Below are 17,266 nucleotides of genomic sequence, written 5' to 3' on the forward strand. Positions count from 1 at the left end.
ATGCAAACATATTTGTGTTACTATATATAGCTTTCTCCCTTTAATGTGACTGAGACGCACAGTAGCTGACCCCACGCATGCACGCCGCGGTGCCGGCGAAGGTCAGTGGGATGGTTTCCCGGGCTATCCGCTCCTCCAGTCCCCCGTCTGCGTGCACGGGGAGCCTGCGGGCCTTCTTCCCCGATCCTGAGGCTCCAGAAGCTTCCAGTAACAGTCACCACCAGCACAGAAATGGTCAAACTATTCTTGGGCCGGTGAGAAAGGGCCACCACGGAGAAAACGCTCTCTCCCGAAGCACGGACGCCGCTCCACTGGGCTTCAAAAAGGCTCTGAGGCTGGGAAATGCTGCCGCCAGACATCACTGGTCCAGCTCGTTTTCATTCTGCAGCGTCTTCATGGCCAGCCCCCAGAGCGTCATGCTGGAGAAGAACTGCCCCTCGGAGTTCCTGTATGGCGTGGCAGCCCCGCGGCCGCCCAGCGCGTCACCGCAGTGATTGTCCAGCGCGGCCAGGGACGAGCGGCCCAGGGACAGGCTGTCGGGCTGCAGCGGCGGCTCGCTGGCCACGGCGGCCACGTCCGGGTAAGCATACGCCGGAGGCTGCGCCGGCTGCATCGAAGGCTTGGCGAGTTTGCCGGGATCCAGCCCGAGCTTCTCCGGCTCAGCGGCTGCGGGAGGCTGAACCACGGGCCGGAACTTGCAGTAGGAGCCGGCGGAGTGGCCGTCAAACTCTGTCACCGAATCTTCGGCCGGGTGCACGGGGAGCTTGACCGACACGGGCATCAGAGTCACAGACACGTCTTGGGAAAAGGAATCCGAGCTCTGCGACTTCTCCAGATCGGAGGTCTCGATGGCGTGAGCGAGCTCGTCGAGCGCGTCCTGGCCCCCGTCGGGCCTGCAGTGCATCTTCTTGTGCCGCCGCAGCACCGCCGAGCGCGTGAAGCACTTGCTGCAGATCTCACACGTGTACGGCTTCTCCCCGGTGTGCGTGCGCACATGCCGGCGCAGGTCGCCGGATCCCCCGAAACACTTTCCTGCAAAACCAACAGGCATCCTTTTAGAGGAGGACGTTCTCGCTCCCCCTTGCAAAACACAGAAGGACTCAGCGTTAGCGTGCGCGACCTCCAGACCTCCTGTCACCTGCTCACTCCGGAAGGCTCCTCCGGTCTTCTCCAGCTGCAGCCCTCCAACCTGCAGCCTTTGGGTTGTGGGTCCCTCAGTGTGAGCCTTCGAGAGCCCCCGTGTGCCTGCCCATGAGCGCCTCGCTGGTAAGCCCAGGTGCCTGCCCCTGCTGGCCCGTGCTGGGAAACCTTGTCAGTTTTGCTTACATTTTCTTAAGTCTAACACAGCCAATCTATAACTTAGAAACATCTTTTTGCTTTTGATGTCATTTTACACATGCTTCTCCAGGTTCTAGTTCCTTTCCATGTATAGGACAGAGGGAGCGGATCTACTTCTGTGATTAGAGTAGGTAAGGAGGTCAGAAGAGAACCACCAATAAATAACCTTACCAAAGACATCACCTATTTACGGAGGACTGAGCACGCACCACGCAGTTAGGCGGACACATATTGAGAACTTCTCCCTTATCCGCGTGAACGCTCAGCTATCCTGCCCTCATCAGGCGGGGGGGGGGGGGGGGGCATTAAAAAAACCGCACCTCTCGGGCGCCTGGGTGGCTCAGTTGTTAAGCGTCTGCCTTCGGCTCAGGTCATGATCCCAGGGTCCTGGGATCGAGCCCCACATTGGGCTCCCTGCTCAGCCGGAAGCCTGCTTCTCCCTCTGCCTGCCGCTCCCCCTGCTTGTGTTCCCTCTCTCGCTGTGTCTTTCTCTGTTAAATAAATAAAAAAAAAAACAAAAAAACAAAAAAAAAACCGCACCTCTCAACAATCAAACTAGGTGTCCACACGCATGCGTTACGTTTTGGCACTTCTTCCCCACACAGGCTACCGAGGCACACCGTGGGGACTGTGTCTTCACGTCTACATCTTGTCTGTAGCGCCAGACTCAGCCTCCTTCACGGAACACCCCAGTAATAGCATTTTCACCGTTTGCTGTGCTGTCTACACAACATACGGTTCATACAGATAGGCGCTATTTCATGGATTCGAAGCTTCATAAGCATTCCTCCATCTGCTGCACGTTTGGGCGGTTTCTACCTATTTGCTACTCTACTTCATCTTCAATTAACATCTTTCTTTTCACTGCTTCCTTAAGATAAATTCTCAATAGTGGAATTACTGGGCAAATGGGAATCATCTTTTCTAGGGTCCTTAAGGCATGTGAATTTTAGCCACAGCGGAGTTCCCACCAGTCAAGGCAGGGGAGCCAGACTTCACAGCCATCCTCACGGCAAGATGTGGCCCCTGTCTGGGAAATCCAGCGAGAGATAAATGGCCAGCTGTGCTGGTGACAGACAGGAGGGTCCTCGTGCACGGCTGTGGCCCGAAGTCGCCGGCAGCACAGGACGCAATGTTTCCATGGACCGGACAAGGGTTGTGCTTGCAAGCGAGCTGCCTGGAGCCATCCTCAAACCAGCCTAAGAGGACTGCCCAGAGGGGCGAGGAGACCCCAACTGAGAAAGTCTCCGGGAATAAACTGCTAGGACCCAGCGCTGGAGGAAAAATGCAGGTCTGTACCTTGGAAAGTGCAGAGAAATGCTGGGAAAGGAAGAGAGGGGAGGGAAGGAAATGGGGGGGGGGGCAGGGAGGAGAAATGGAAGGGGAGCTCTATTCCCCGAAAAGCCCAGGATGTGAAGCCACCTTAAAACTGAACCTGTCTTTTGAACTCGAGAAAATGAAAACACACCCACACAAACTATACACAAATGTTCACAGCGGATTTGCTAAGTGAAAGAAGTCAGTTACGAAAGACCACATGCTGTAGGATTCCATTTATATGAAATGTCCAGAACGTGCAAATCCAGAGAGAGAAGGGCGCTTAATGGTTGCCCAGGCTGGGGCGTGGGAACAGGGAGTGACTGCTAGTGGACACGGAGCTTCTTTCTGGGGTGATAAAAATATTCTAAAATAGACCATGGTGCGTGAGAGTTGCACAACTCTGTGAATAATATACCAAAACCACTGACTTGATCACTTTAAATAGGCAAATTTCACGGTATGGGAATTTTACCTCAATAAAGCTGTTAAAAAATTTTGACCCTGTCCTGTAAGAATGAACATTCTTGTTCTTTTTCTCTTCCCCTGGCCGCAGGCTGACCTTGTCAAGGTCAGAAACCATGGTTAGTGAGGTGAGGGAAAGGGCTGGAAGTGTAAGGTGGGGACAACAGGGCCCCCTCTGCTCCTCCTCTACCGAGGTCTTAGCCAGCAGCAAGTCCTAGCCGAGGAGGGAAGAGGATGTTTAACCTCAAATCAAGTTGACAGCTGTAATGATAATTTGGAACCGACATTTAAATTAGTGACTTGAGACTGCATCTGTGATTTAAAGTAATACTACTTTATTTTAGAGAGCGCGCGCGCACGAGCAGGGAGGAGGAACAGAGGGAGAAGGGAAGCAGATTCCGTGCTGAGCGTGGATCTCAGCATCCTGAGATCATGACCTGAGTGGAAATCAAGAGTCGGACACTCCACCGACTGCACTACACGCGCCCCGACACAATTTAATAAAGAGCAACGAGAATAGTCACAGAGCTGCTAAATGTGCATCCAGGAGATCCGTACACAACTTAAGTGGGAGGGGACAGTGAAGCTCTGCTGCGGTCACACCCAGAAGGCCCGCCCTGAGATGGCAGCTCCCAGGCAGGATGAGCCGCTCGGAGGAGTGCTCGGCTCCCGCCTTCCCACAGCTGGGCCCTGAACAGTCTCCCCACACGTTCTAACCAGGAACCCAGAAACACGGTCACTCACTCCCTCCTCCGTGACTCAGTTCGCGCTGTCAAGCACCTGTCACAGGCACACGCGTACACGCGTGCACACGCACGCACACCCAGTTCTTCCGAGGCTCAAACACTATGACAGGGGTAGCGGGACTTAACTCCGAGTCCCCATTCCTCACGTGTGCAGCGATGCGCCTGGACAGTGAGGGCCACCAGCCGTGCCTCTCCTCCCGAGACTTCACTGCTGCATCAAAGACCCGCCGAAGGGACCCTTGCTTCCTAACACGGGATCTCGAGAAGCCCTCCCTCTTGACCCCGTCGTGTGCTCTCGATGCTCCTGCCGGACGGTCTAGCCACAGCCCCCACGCCGGCTCCTCAGGCTGCATGACGCCGACGCCCGCTACGGTACACCACACGCTCCCACACTTTCCCATCTGTCTACACCCCACTGACCTGGGCCAGGAGCATGCAGCGCCTGGGACTCTGTCTCTCAGCTCTGTCCGCAGAGCACCCTACGACAGCTCTGGACACCTCACAGAAACTCACAGGCCTGCGAGAATGCAGGACTGACCGAGAGACCGCCACGGGAGGGGGTAAAGAAATCGCACCACCTCCATTTTACCTTTGAGAACAGGGATGATTTACCCACGACACCAAAACAGCCGACGACAGAGCGGGTGCGGGGACCGGCGCCCCGCCCCCACCAGGGACGGCAGGGTGACCGCCCGCTGCGGGCCCATGGGAAACCTACCACAGGCAGAGCAGCTGTAGGGCCGCTCTCCCGTGTGCCGGATCCGGTGCTTCACCAGCTTCCTCTGCATGTTGAAGGACTTGCCGCACTCGTCACAGGTGAAGACTTTATCGGCCGTGTGTGTCTTCTTGTGCTCCTTCAAGTTACTGAAGTTACTGAACCCTGGGGAGACCACAACAGATGCTCAGCGGAAGGACCGAGGACACTGCAACTGGCAGTCTTCAGGACAAAAAGGGGAAAACACGCAGCAGTACCTCGCCCACAGATGTCACACAAGTGTGGCTTCTCTCCTGAGTGAATAATGATGTGACGCTGGACATCGCCAGACGCGGCAAACCTGTAATGTAATTTGAAAATTCAATTATGAATTTCTTTCTATACTGTTGCAAATCTTTGTGATTGCAAGTCACTGAGGGAGGAGATGAACTGCTCCCTACATTCCTTCAGAATGTCATCAGAAGTGGCCCGATTCATTTGAAATGTGCACTTTAAAAATCTTTACTTTTTTCTTTTTTATTATTTACTTTTTTAAAGATTTTTTTGAGAAAGAGAGACAGAGGTAACTATGGAGACAGTGAGAGGGAGCACGAGCGGCGGCCCTGCTCAGTGGGGAGGAGATGGAGAAGCAGGTTCCCCGCTGAGCAGGGAGCCCGATGCGGGACTCGATCCCAGGACCCCGGGATCATGACCTGAGCTGAAGGCAGACGCTGAACCTACTGAGCCACCCAGGCGCCCCATCTCTTTTTTTAAAAGAAAGTAGAAAATGATGCAAGTGTTCTGTTTTTGTTTTTCTACCTAGTTTCATCTTTCTTCTTCAAAGATGGTCAGCAGCTTGGCTCAGGGAGTAATTCCAAGCCAGGCTCTCCGATACAGAAATCTGTTTCCTTTCCTTTCCACCACACCTGATTGTGTAACTGGTTCCATTTGGGAAAAGACGTTGCCTAGGGACATGATTTTAAACACATGCCTTACTTTTCAATGGCGTTCAGAAGGTTCCCATTTAAGACATCGTGTAAAACAGGGCCAACAGTGAAGCGACAGGGCCACCTGAAGCAGCTGGGGGTCCACGCTACGAGGCACCAGAAATGAGCGGTCCGCGCTACCCCAGCACACAGCGGGGTCGTCAGTGTTCAGGTGGCCACGGCAGAAAGGGAGACATGTCAGGCTAGGCAGCTCTTCTTTCTTTGTTTCCTCCCATCTGCAGAGACAGCAGGTTTTCCTGGACCTGAACAAGAGTTGCTTCTTGCTCTAGCGTCCCCACGGCACGTGCCGCGCTGTAGTAGATGACTCGACTTCAATTGTCCCATGTCTGTCTCTGCCCACCATTCTTGAGGATGACCTTATCAGAGGCAGGACCTGTACGTTTATTTCTGTGTTCCCCTCACAGCACTCAGCACCCAGTAGGTGCCAAAGACATGTTGAATGGTGAAGTAAATGGATGACTGAATCGCTGTGACTGGTGGCTGCCGCCCGAGCACGACCACTCCATGAGAGCGTGTGGACTCCCGACAAATGACCCAGTGAGGGGAGGAGGGTCCCCCCCCCCACTCCATCACCAGGTCACAGCCCTGCCCAGCTCAGGGCACTTCCTCCAGCCCTCTCTCCTGATGCCCAGGCTTTCTGACTGCCAAGTCTCATTTTCCCCACAAGAGAGTCACCTCCACGGGGACATTTATCTATGATAATAGACATTCTTGGAATGAATGGAAACTTTAGTATAAAATAATGTTGTTTCATGTAAAATCCCATTTCGTAAGACTCGTGTCCTAGATTTTCTATTAATTAACACTTCTCTTTCTTTTTGTTCTTCTCATCATGTATCCCATGGAAAGCCGGAAGGTTTACCTGTCTTCCTCAGTGACAGAGGGAGCCCACAGGTGGCTCAGAGAACACTGAGTTCAAAGACAGACTACGAGTTGATCCTTACAAATGGAAGAATAAGCCCAGCACTGACCTCTTTCCACAGATTTCGCAGATGTATGGTTTTTCACCAGAATGCCGACGTAAGTGAGTCTGCAAGTTACCTGCCTGCAAGAAAGCAGGGAAAGAAAAAGCATACCAATAATGAAAAATTTTCTTACAGGTCCTATAATTTAAAAGGAAAACTGACAGCTTGAGCCAGGTCCCGGTCTAACTTTCCCAGTGAAGATTACATATGCACAACTCAAAAGTAGCCATGTGCAAGGAGATCAGGGACCAGCCTAAGTCTAACTCCGGGGAGTTTGCCTTGCCCAGCAGCCTGCTGAACATGGATGCGTCTCCATTCTGTGCCTGCCCCACGTGGGCCCCTGGCTTGTCCCACCTCAGGCGTGCACTGTGCTGCTTCCCTCTGAAATGGGCCCGGCACACCGTGGAGGCTGCTGACCTTGTAGTTTAAATAGACCTTGGCTTTATTTGGGGTTTTTAACTCAGACCATCTACATACAAGCATCTCTTGGGGGAAAAAAAAAAAAAAGGAGCACCTGCAGGATTTCTTCCTTTTTAAAAACCTGCTTTTGCTCCTAGAGAAGGTGAGACACGTGCAAACGGGCCTTTCTGCGGCAGCACAGCTATTCTCCTGGACAGGGCTGTTGTTTTTTCACCTTTGTGCAAAAATGCACGTCAGGGGCTTCACAGTAGCTGGTTCACTGCAGGACCTTTTATGTTCCTAATTTCTGAAACTAGCAGGGCTTCCCAAAGAATAACTTATTTAAATGAAGATCACAAAATAGATTTCTATGTAATAATCAATAGGAAGTCAATAGGAAATTGCCTAAAGTACACTGAAATTAAAACTGCAATTGCCTCGTATGAAAAAAGCTCCTGGCTAATGTTTCAAATTAGGATTTGAAAACAAAATCCTCCATTGCTGGAACTTAACTTAATAGACTCAATCTGTCATGTCCCCTGCCTAATTTTTTATAGCGTTCTGTTACAAAAACACTGAAATGAATGAATATACCCAAGGGTAACATGTGCAGTCATTATGCACTATTTTAGCCAAAAAGGGAGAACGAACAGTAACACCAACTAACAAATTTGGCTTTGTAAATCTGCCAACTCGATTTTAAATAAAATGCACAGACAGTTCATGGCTATGGATTTGAAGATGGTCTGAAGTCCACGTGTGTGTGGAAACTTACAAGCAGAGAAAGTGTGATCTGGGGGTTTTATGTCACAGAACATGGAGATTCTCTGTGTCAGGCTCCAGGAAATCACCGAGTCAGATGTTATCTTTCAGAATACAATAAATATGGCTTAGGAAAAACCCAGGTTTATTTCAGATAACAAAAGGGAAAGAATTTGGCAAAACACTGGGAAATCCCCATATTTTAAGAGAATGACTAATGATAACAATAATAAAACAACTGTCAAGAGCAGTCTGGTCCTTACATGCATCACCGAACCACTCCAGATGAAAGACTCAGATTCAGATAAATAAAACAGCTTCTCCTGTTACATGGTTGGGCCAAAAATGAGCTTTGGTTTGTGTGAGTCTACACTCTCACGAGTCTCTGAGAATAAACTAGCTTGTGCTGACGATTCAGTACAACAGTCACTTGGGAAACAGCTCACTGGAGGTAAGATAATGCACCACTGACTGTTTTAAGTCAGTCAATTCCAAATTCCAGAAAAGCTCATCAATTATGTAACAATTTGAATAGCACCATCTGCTCATCTGTTAAATTAGGTCCTTCTTGTTTTGAGTTATTTTGTAAACGATGTATCATGACTGAAATGTGTTTTCACATTGATTCTCTGAGTCAATTCTTAGCAGTGCTGCATCCTTTCTTGTTAAGTAAAGCGTAACAATTACTTGTTTTCAAAGCAAGTAGCAATGGCCTTCCACTTAAAATAGTGTAATAAGCAACAGTAAAACAAACCCTTGAAAAAAATTTTTAGCTATTTAGTATCAGAAATTAATATCAGAAAGATACAATGAAAATCTTCCACCAGCTAAAAGGATCTGACCAATGATATAAAAGTAGATTAAATACTGAAAGAGTCAGGCAAAAAAAGTCCAATAATGCTGTCAATGATTTATGCCAACTTACATAAGCAAACTGGGAGCCAGATTATTTGGTCTTTAGTCAAGTATCCATACTTTTGGTGAACTCTGACTTACTCTAGTACTAAGTACCCGCTAAGTAGCTAGTCCACATCTTGGAGATTATCTATAGCTGGATACACGACCGCTATCGATCAATAAGAGACCACCAGGAAGGAAGTACTCTGCTAGGTATCTGCAGATAACGCCACAATTCCCTCACAAAGTCGTAGTGTCGCATTTTACCGAAAAGTGAACCGATGCTCTGGGAAGGAAGTAATCAGCCCAGGCTCCTACAGGTGGGATCAAACACCCCGACCCAGGCCCGACTGTGGTCTCGAAGGCTGGCGGTGCTGCCACGCTGTTATGTTCCAGAATATTAGTAGGAAAGGGGGCTCTGCTCCTTCCAAGCAAATATTTTAAATTAGGAGGGAGCTGTCAGGATTTTTCAGAGAAAAACTGCTGGAGAAAAGAACTAATATCTGATTTGTTGAGTAATTTAAAAAATAACTCCTAATATGTACGTGAGCATCTGTATTTAAACCTGGACAAACCAAGCATATATTCTCTATCAGAGCATTCTTCTAAAGACAGCAGATTACTTCCAGGAAAAATAGCCAAGGAATCATACCATTTTCAACATAAAAGGAATCTCAGATCTTAAAAGTCATCTAGTTCAGGAGTCTGGGGGCTTCAGGATTTCACAAAATAAAATTAACAGGGAGAAAGAAATCTGGAGATGAACATGGATCTGTCACCTAAACGGCAATGATCGTTCTACTGGATGCTGGGAGTGTGGGGGTACCACCTCAGGGCCGAAGTCTCACGACTTACGAGAAGTTCACTGAAACACTGACTTCCTCATGCTCCCTGTGGTGCCAGGCTGTGCCCGTGCCCTGGGGAGCACATCCGTTTCAGGCGGGCCTCCAACACGGCTGTGCCCCCCAACCCCACCCCACACCCCATGTCCTGGGCCTGGGGCACCCCTCTCTGACAGCACTGCCAGAAGACACTGCACCAGCCCCTCAAAGTGTCCATTTCTGCCTCTTTGGAGAGACCAAACTGCTCTACTCTCCCAAGGCCAGCTCAGTGCCCCCGGGTGTCCTCCTCTCATTGCTCACATCACAGGTACGCAGACCTGCCCCCTCCTTCCCTCTCCTCTGGGGGCACCCACTGGTCCAGGTTCTACTCCACGCGGGGGCCCTGGCACTACGGACGGAGCCTCACTCACACTCTAAAGTACGCAGGGCTCCCGAGGGCTGAGACCCGCACACAGACCGTGTCCAGAATGACGTTAACAGATGGACAGTCTGTTGTGACAATCTCGGATTATGGTAGTTTCTCGAAGCTCACATACCATATGCTTACACCTCATCATCAAGGTTGTGGTTAACTTTTATTTTTCCCCAAGACTGACCCTACTAAATATAAATTAAGTAAACAGCATAAAAGATGTATTCTCATTGGTAATCTGTTTTCTTGCTTTCAAGTCTTCCAAAAGGGAAAATATTTACAAACTCACTTCTACCAAAGCAAATATGGCAGCAACAGCATGGGAGTTTTCCAATCCAGCATAACCACAAACATTTACTCCATTTCATTCAAAGAAATGAACACCTGGCTTAAGGTGAAGGATGGTAAGTGGGCACTGCTTACAAAGTATCCCCACATAAACCACCTGATAGCTCTCTTGTCCTAGAATGCCAGAGACCCCCAGGCTTATCAAATGCCTGCTTGTCTTTGGGGCTGACCTAAACAATCATCTTAACACATTTCATGTCCTCACCCACCCCAAACACCACTTCTTCCAGGCAGAAATGACCACTCTCTTTCTTTGCCCATACTGCTCCCTATGTATACTTCTCCAGCTCATGGCAGAGCTCCTTGGACTGTAGGCTCGCAACAAACACTTGCTGAATTTTTTTCAAAGAGGTCCTTGTTCACAAAAAATTTCACAATTTCGCTATGAAATAAACAGCAATATACATCTGAAAACTGCAACTAGACATAATCCTACATTCACAAAAATCTGACAAAAATATAGACAACAGCACAGAGGAGGATTTCAGTGGTGTGTCTGTCAGCCGGGGCTGCCCCTGATGGGACTCAAGAAGGCAAGTGCAGGACAAGGTCTGAGCAGTGGTCCCCAACCCTAGCGGCACACTTCAGAAACGCTGTAATAATCAAGCCCCACCCCAGAGCAACGGAATCAGAATCTCTGAAGAGGAGGGTGGGGCTTGGCCTCGGTGCCGGGAGAGGAGGCTGAAGGCTGACTACGGATGCCTGAATATCTGGTTTTCTTTGATTAGCAATGAAGAGTCACAGAAGGCTCCCACGCAAGGAGGACAGAACCTACACTGTTACCACATTTTAAATGGATGAAGGGCTTTCGTGTCCATTGTTCCATTCACTGCTCCTAACACTCACATGAGGCAGTACATCCCTGTTGTAAGAATTAGAAAAATGAGGCCCAGAGAAGTTATGGTTGCTAATTATTAATCATCATTAGTCCAGGCCTTCGGCTTTTCCCCACCCCAAAGCTGTAAGGTCAGGATGGTGGTGGAAGACCGGTCTGCAAGAAGAGGGGACGGCACCAGGACAGGAAACAGTGATGCCCCCTGAGCACTAACTACGTGCCAGGCAGGAGTTTGTACTCCTACCGACTCAGGTAGTCCCCACACACTGGCTGGGCTCAGTCATCTCATCTCCCTGGTTTTACAGACAAGGAAGCTGAAGTGCCAAAAGGCGAGGCTGCTTGCCCGAGGTGACTGAGTAGCAAGCCAGGGGCAGGATCCAAATGCACACCACCTGGCTCCGCAGCCCCAGCTCGGAAGCCCCGGGCGAGGCTGCAGTGAAGAAGCGAGGCCTCAAGTGCATGGCGGCTGGAGGGGTGAGGACCCCCCTCAGCTCTGCAAAAACTTACTGAACATTTAGTGGGTGCCAGGTGTCCTCCTGATGGCAAGTACGGACTAAAGACGCAAAGGCAGAGGTTAGGCCTTGGTCAGTCACTGCATGCAGGGAGCCGCAGGCCTGAGAAGTCACCAGAGCACAGGTCTGGGTGCGTGGGAGGGTGAAGGGGACACGGGGAGAGCTGCCTCCATGGGGAATGTGCCTGGACACGGCGCTGCCACTGAGTTTCTGTGCTCTGGGGAGGGCCTGCCGCCCAGCCTTTACCAGCCTAGGGGACTCTACTCCTGGATCACGGCCCAGCCCGGAGCCCCCGCACCAGGGAGCAGCGTCCGCCGGAGGTGCTGTGCTACGGGGTCCAGCGCGCCCGCCGCCCGCCAGGTGTAACAGCTGTGCACCTCTGCAATGCCAGGGCCCGGCACGGGGCAGAGCAAGTCACCTCCTCCTACTTCAGGAGCAGGTCCCCACTGGGCTACAGCCAACGTTTTCTCTAAAACATGAAATCTCTAGGTTTCTTTATGTCCAGTGCCCAGATCAGCACACGGCCCATGGGAGGGTGCAGCACACGCGGGCTGGATGAGAGAACTCATACATGTCCAAATGAGCTATGGGAGGTCAGCCAAAAGGCAGTCCGAGCGGGAACGAGAACTGCTCGCTCTGTTCCCCACCTCCGAACAACCTTGGGCCGCTAAGAGTGAGACGCCATGTGTCCTGGATGTAGCCCAGCCGCGTGCAGCCTCTGGATGTGTGCTCGCTGTGGTTCACCGGAAACTTCATTCGTGAAAGAGAAGAAATATACTTGGACTGGACCCATCTTTAAGGGGGTGGGGTGGGGTGAGTTCACACACTTACAAAAAAATGTTACTTTTCCCCCAATGAACTAAAAATGTGTTTTCTTGAAAATTATTTTCTCCTGATTTAGTGTGAAGTCACAGATACCATCAGAGGCTTCTCTCTCAAGTCCGAACGTATGTCTTATTTATAATAATAATGATAATAATAATAATAATTAAAAAAACACTGGGTTTCAGGTTTCCAATTATTAACAGTAAATAAGAGTATTCCCACCTGAGAGAAATGTTTCCCACAAATGTTACATTCAAAAGGTTTCTCACCTAAAACAAAACAAAATAACAACTTGTAAAATCATTAGTCATATTTGCACGATTATTTTGTTTAAAATGTTCAAACTATCTCCCATGTTCTTTCAAAAGGGAGCGTCATGTTCTTTATCAGAGTATGAAAATGGGTGGTCTCTACATCCTTATAATTCTCTCTGGCTCTTAGACAGCGAGCAGAGATGATCAGCTCAACAGCAGCATCTTATTCACCTGCCCTTCAGCCTGACACCTCTACCACCAACTTCCGACACCACGAGGGTGACTCATTCACACCACACGGGGTATACACACAGAGGAGCCCAAAACTAAGTGTGCCAGGGAGAAGCCCCTCTCCACTGCCTTTCAGCCTTGGCTGACACACGCTAATGGGGAAAACAAGATTTCAGCACGGGAGATGCGCTTCCCTGCCCACTTCTCTCTCACCTCTGATTTTAGGAACTCTGAGTAACTGCGTTCCGGAATAGAACAGATGCAGAGTGGACTCCGCTATGAAGAAGCCACAGCAGCTCGGAATAGTCTCTAGAACATGATCTGTTGAAAAGTGTACTTCTAGGTACCACCTTTCACCCGTAAAACACTCTTAGGCCTTGAAGATCAAGAACCTTCCTTTTTCCCCATTCCCCTCAAATCATCAAGTGGTTTCATTCAGAGTCTTTTAAAAAATTAGCGTTTCCCTTCTTACTGTGTTGCTCGGGTTTGCCACCTCACTAGCTTTCTGAGCTCTTGCCAGGACATTTTCATGTTGATCTTTTCCTAAAACTGTTTAATGGCTTCCTCAAGGCCAAGGTGGAGGTTTTGACCCTGAGCAATTATAATCACATGAATCCTGTATTCAGTGACTACATTTAGGTCTGAAACTATGGGGATGATAGATAATGTTAAGTGAAAGCCCCCAGTATGTTACAACAGTTTGAAAAAAAGAGGCCACCGGTCACTAAGACTCACACGTGTCCAGGGTCAGTAACCCTACTGTTGTGGTTCTCAACCTTTTTGTTCTTAGGACCCCTTCACACTCTTAATAATCAAGGACCCTAAAGAGCTGTTGTTGACCTAGGCTGTATCTGCTGGTATAAGTCATAGCAGAAATGAAAACAGCGACCAAACATTTCATTGGCCACCAGAGTAGCTGGGTGGCCTTTAGCTGAGTCCACTACACACTCGTGGGAGAAGGAAAAGGTGGCAAGTAACGTCACAGACTATGCTGGAAACAGTATGGGCCTCAAAGACCCCTGAAGGGGTTCTCCAGACCATAATCCGAGAAGTGCTACCCTTCTGTTTCTGTCCCAGGAAACATCTGTGCCATGACTGTATGACTACGGGCATCCAAAGATGTTCCTTCAGGACAAACAACGTAATTTCTGTTTCCTTTAAAGCTAACTAGATATGTTTCTCAAATAAAAATTCTAACGATCATTCGGCTCTAGGAAATTTATGCAAACAAAATGACCTAAATCAAGTTTTTCCAGGGCGAAACTGAGTCAATGATACTGCCTTCATATAAAGTAATTCCGAACTGCCCCTCCTCCTCCATGACAGCACTTTATGTTTAAATACATTAAAACTTATGAAGGGCTTCCATCTGTATTAAGTCTCTCAATAATACAACGAGGTAGCAAACACCTACGCGGGGAATCCAAAGTGGTAACAGAATGTCAGGTCAGCAACCACAATTACATAAGCACCGTAAAGTGGTCACACTAGAGACATCCTTTAGAGACATCTCATGCTTCTAACTGTCATTAATTTATTACATGTATTAGAGTCATCAAGTTTAACCACAAGAAGGAAAGTAACACGTAAGTATTGCGTCATGTAATGTGTATGTACTATGTAACACCTTCAAATGAGCACCTGGAAAAATAAACTTTTTGGAAAGGGGACGAGGTAAATAAGGCTTTGAAAATTCAATGTTCAAAGTGGAAGAATCTTCATTTGAAAATATCAAATGGTTAAAGCTGATCCTTATTAAACAATTTACCTCCTCCCAAACCACAATTTAAAAAAATCTGATAGGAAAATTACTTCCCAGAGAACTTTTACTATTACTCTTATTTCAGTCTGAATGGAACTGACAATTATCATGCTTTAAAAAAATAAACTTACTTTAATTCTAAAGAGCAAATAGAACTTATCCGTTTTAGAATATATTTGAAATTTTCAGTGCATCAAAACAATTCACTCCACTTCTTTAGAGATGGAAACTTTATCATATAAAACCATAATTAAAAACGAAAAGTGTGCCATCTTTTTAAACCGGTTCTATGACAGCATCTACAGAACTTTGAGATTATTCTTTAAAAGTAATCACCAAAAACATAAGCAGCAGCTAACGCTCTTTGATTTGGGGGGAATTATCGATGACGTCATCAAGCAACAGCAAAACTTCTTACAAAAGCAGGAGTAGGTCGTGGTGTCTGATCGTCTGCACCATCTCCTTTCCTTTTGCCTGTGGGTACTGAATCAGTGTACCTGTATGTGACCGTCTGTGAAGCTCCAGATTGCTCGGGTGTTTAAAAGGTTTTCCACACAATTCACACGTGTACTGTCTCTGTGACTGAAGCATCTGGGACTGGTCCTCCAGCGCCGCAGGCTCTTCGGGCCTCTCCATTTCGTTAGTGCAGTTAAAACGCTCAGAAGTGACGAGTTCTTCACCTTCTTTTTCCTCAGCACCGTGGCTGGTGGCTTTCTCTGTAGTATTTGCACTAGCGCACTCCACCCTCTTCGTTAAGCCGTCATCCGGCTTGCCTTCAGGTGGCTCCTCTGCAGATTTCTGGGACTTGAGGAAATTCAGCTTCTTAAGGTGAATGGCCTTTTTGAGCCTCATCTGTCTGGTGGGTGGTTGGCACGGGTTGTCTGAGTCAGGGTCTGGGGCAGATTCACTCAAGGGCTGGGCCAAGAAGTGGGAAGGCAAGTGCTCTGAAGACTCCAGGACACATTCGGAATGACTGCCGGCACAAGGCTGGTTGTCACCGGCACCGAGGTCCGCGGCTGCGCTGAAAGTGAAGGGCTGCTCATTCACCCTCTCGTGACCGGGACACGCAGCCTGTTTGTAGTACTGCTTGCTGTAAAAGTTTCTGAGTTTGTAGTAGTAACTCGGCTGTCTGAAAGGCAGCTCTGGGCAGGCGCCATCCAGCGTGTCGGGCGCTTGTTTGGATGCCTCCCCTGCAGACTGATGGAGATTAACGGACGGTGGAGCGTGAGAATGTGATTCATCCAAAACCTTACTCTGCTGAACATCAGCGGGACACTCTTGCAGCAAATGAGGAGGGTAGTTTTCACTTACTGCACAGTGCGCATCGGCAGGCAGGGTGCTCTGCAGGGAGAACGCGCTGTTACAAGACACGCCCGAGGGCTGTTCCACAGTGGCGGACTTCAAAAATGTGTGACACAGATTCAGAACATTTTGAACTTGCAAACACTGTGCTATGTCCAGCATTACTTGGATATTATCCTGGTTAAGATCTAGGTGAGAAGTGTACATGAAGTCCAGAATCTGCCCAATGCCGCTTACATTTTTAATATCCAAGTGAAAAACATCACTTTTTTGGCCTGAAGAGTTCTGAAAGAGGCTCCTGATAAAAGAAAGATTATGGTATGATAATTTTTTTCTTATAAATAATGCTCATGATACCATTAAAAAATACTATCCTTCTATAAATGCCAAGATTTTAAAATTTCAATCCTTTAAAAAATTTTGGTAAGCCATTCAATAAAGCAACTCAGATGAATTAGCGTGCTGGATATCCAACCTTCCAAACAGATCTCAAAGTAAAGTTCTGAAATACACTCATTGTTCTTTTAAAATATAATTATTCAGATATATTACTAACTGCATACAGAGTATAATATAGTATATTACAGGACACATTTTTCAGTATTTCATGTCTAGCTTGGCAAATTATATTTCAGGCCATAAAACACATAACAAAAATATTTCCATATCTAAGTGCCTTAAACATGTCTAAAAATAAAAATAGTAAAATAAACCAACATTTGATACATTCATTTTTTTAATTTTAATTTTTTAATTGTGGCAAAACATATGTATTTACCACTTGATCCTTTTTTTTTTTTTTTTTTTTTTAAGTGGAGCCCAATGCAGGATTTGGATTTGCAACCCTGAGGTCAAGACCTGAGCTGAGATCAAGAGTCGGGATGCTTAACCGGCTGAGCCACCCACGCACTGCACATTTGATCCATTTTTAACTGTTTAAAAACTCTGTACTTAAATATAGTTCAAACTGTCAATTCAGTGGCATTAAGTACATTCACACTGTTGTGTGACCATGACCACCAGCCATTTACAGAATCTTTCCTCTTCCCAAACAGAAACTCTGTCCCCATTAAACAGTAACTCCCATCCCCCCCCCCCCCCCCCCCTTTGCAACCACCATTCTACTTTCTGTCTCTATGAATCTGACAGCTCTAGGGACTTGAGATACACTCATTTTGTAATCCGACCTGTTAGAGGTTTCTCAGCAGTGAGAAAAAGAATAGGCCTATGAGTTAATGAGGGGAAGGGGGCACCATACAGCCCAGGTACTTTATTCTGGGTACTCATCGAGTTCCAGGTGAATGAATTTGTACTGCATATAAACTAGCAAGCTGACTTAGGTAACTGGTCTTG

The 17,266-nt window shown here is 47.9% G+C and overlaps 1 protein-coding gene across 4 annotated transcripts in view; it reads right to left on the reverse strand.

The window, feature by feature from the left end:
• ZBTB49 (zinc finger and BTB domain containing 49) overlaps nt 1–17,266 on the reverse strand; it is a 26,480-nt gene continuing 9,214 nt past the window's right edge. For all 4 annotated transcript variants that reach the window (XM_032399800.1, XM_032399809.1, XM_032399805.1 and 1 more), the window contains 6 exons: nt 15,109–16,211; nt 12,587–12,633; nt 6,539–6,612; nt 4,839–4,921; nt 4,585–4,746; nt 1–1,032 (listed from right to left, as the gene is read on the reverse strand). In XM_032399800.1, coding sequence (XP_032255691.1) covers nt 359–1,032; nt 4,585–4,746; nt 4,839–4,921; nt 6,539–6,612; nt 12,587–12,633; nt 15,109–16,211 — 2,143 coding nt within the window. In that variant the 3' untranslated portion in view covers nt 1–358. The remainder of the gene's footprint in view (nt 1,033–4,584; nt 4,747–4,838; nt 4,922–6,538; nt 6,613–12,586; nt 12,634–15,108; nt 16,212–17,266) is intronic.

Source organism: Phoca vitulina, unplaced genomic scaffold, assembly GCF_004348235.1.
Source record: "Phoca vitulina isolate PV1807 unplaced genomic scaffold, GSC_HSeal_1.0 scaffold3, whole genome shotgun sequence".
Classification (NCBI taxonomy): Eukaryota; Metazoa; Chordata; class Mammalia; order Carnivora; family Phocidae; genus Phoca; species Phoca vitulina.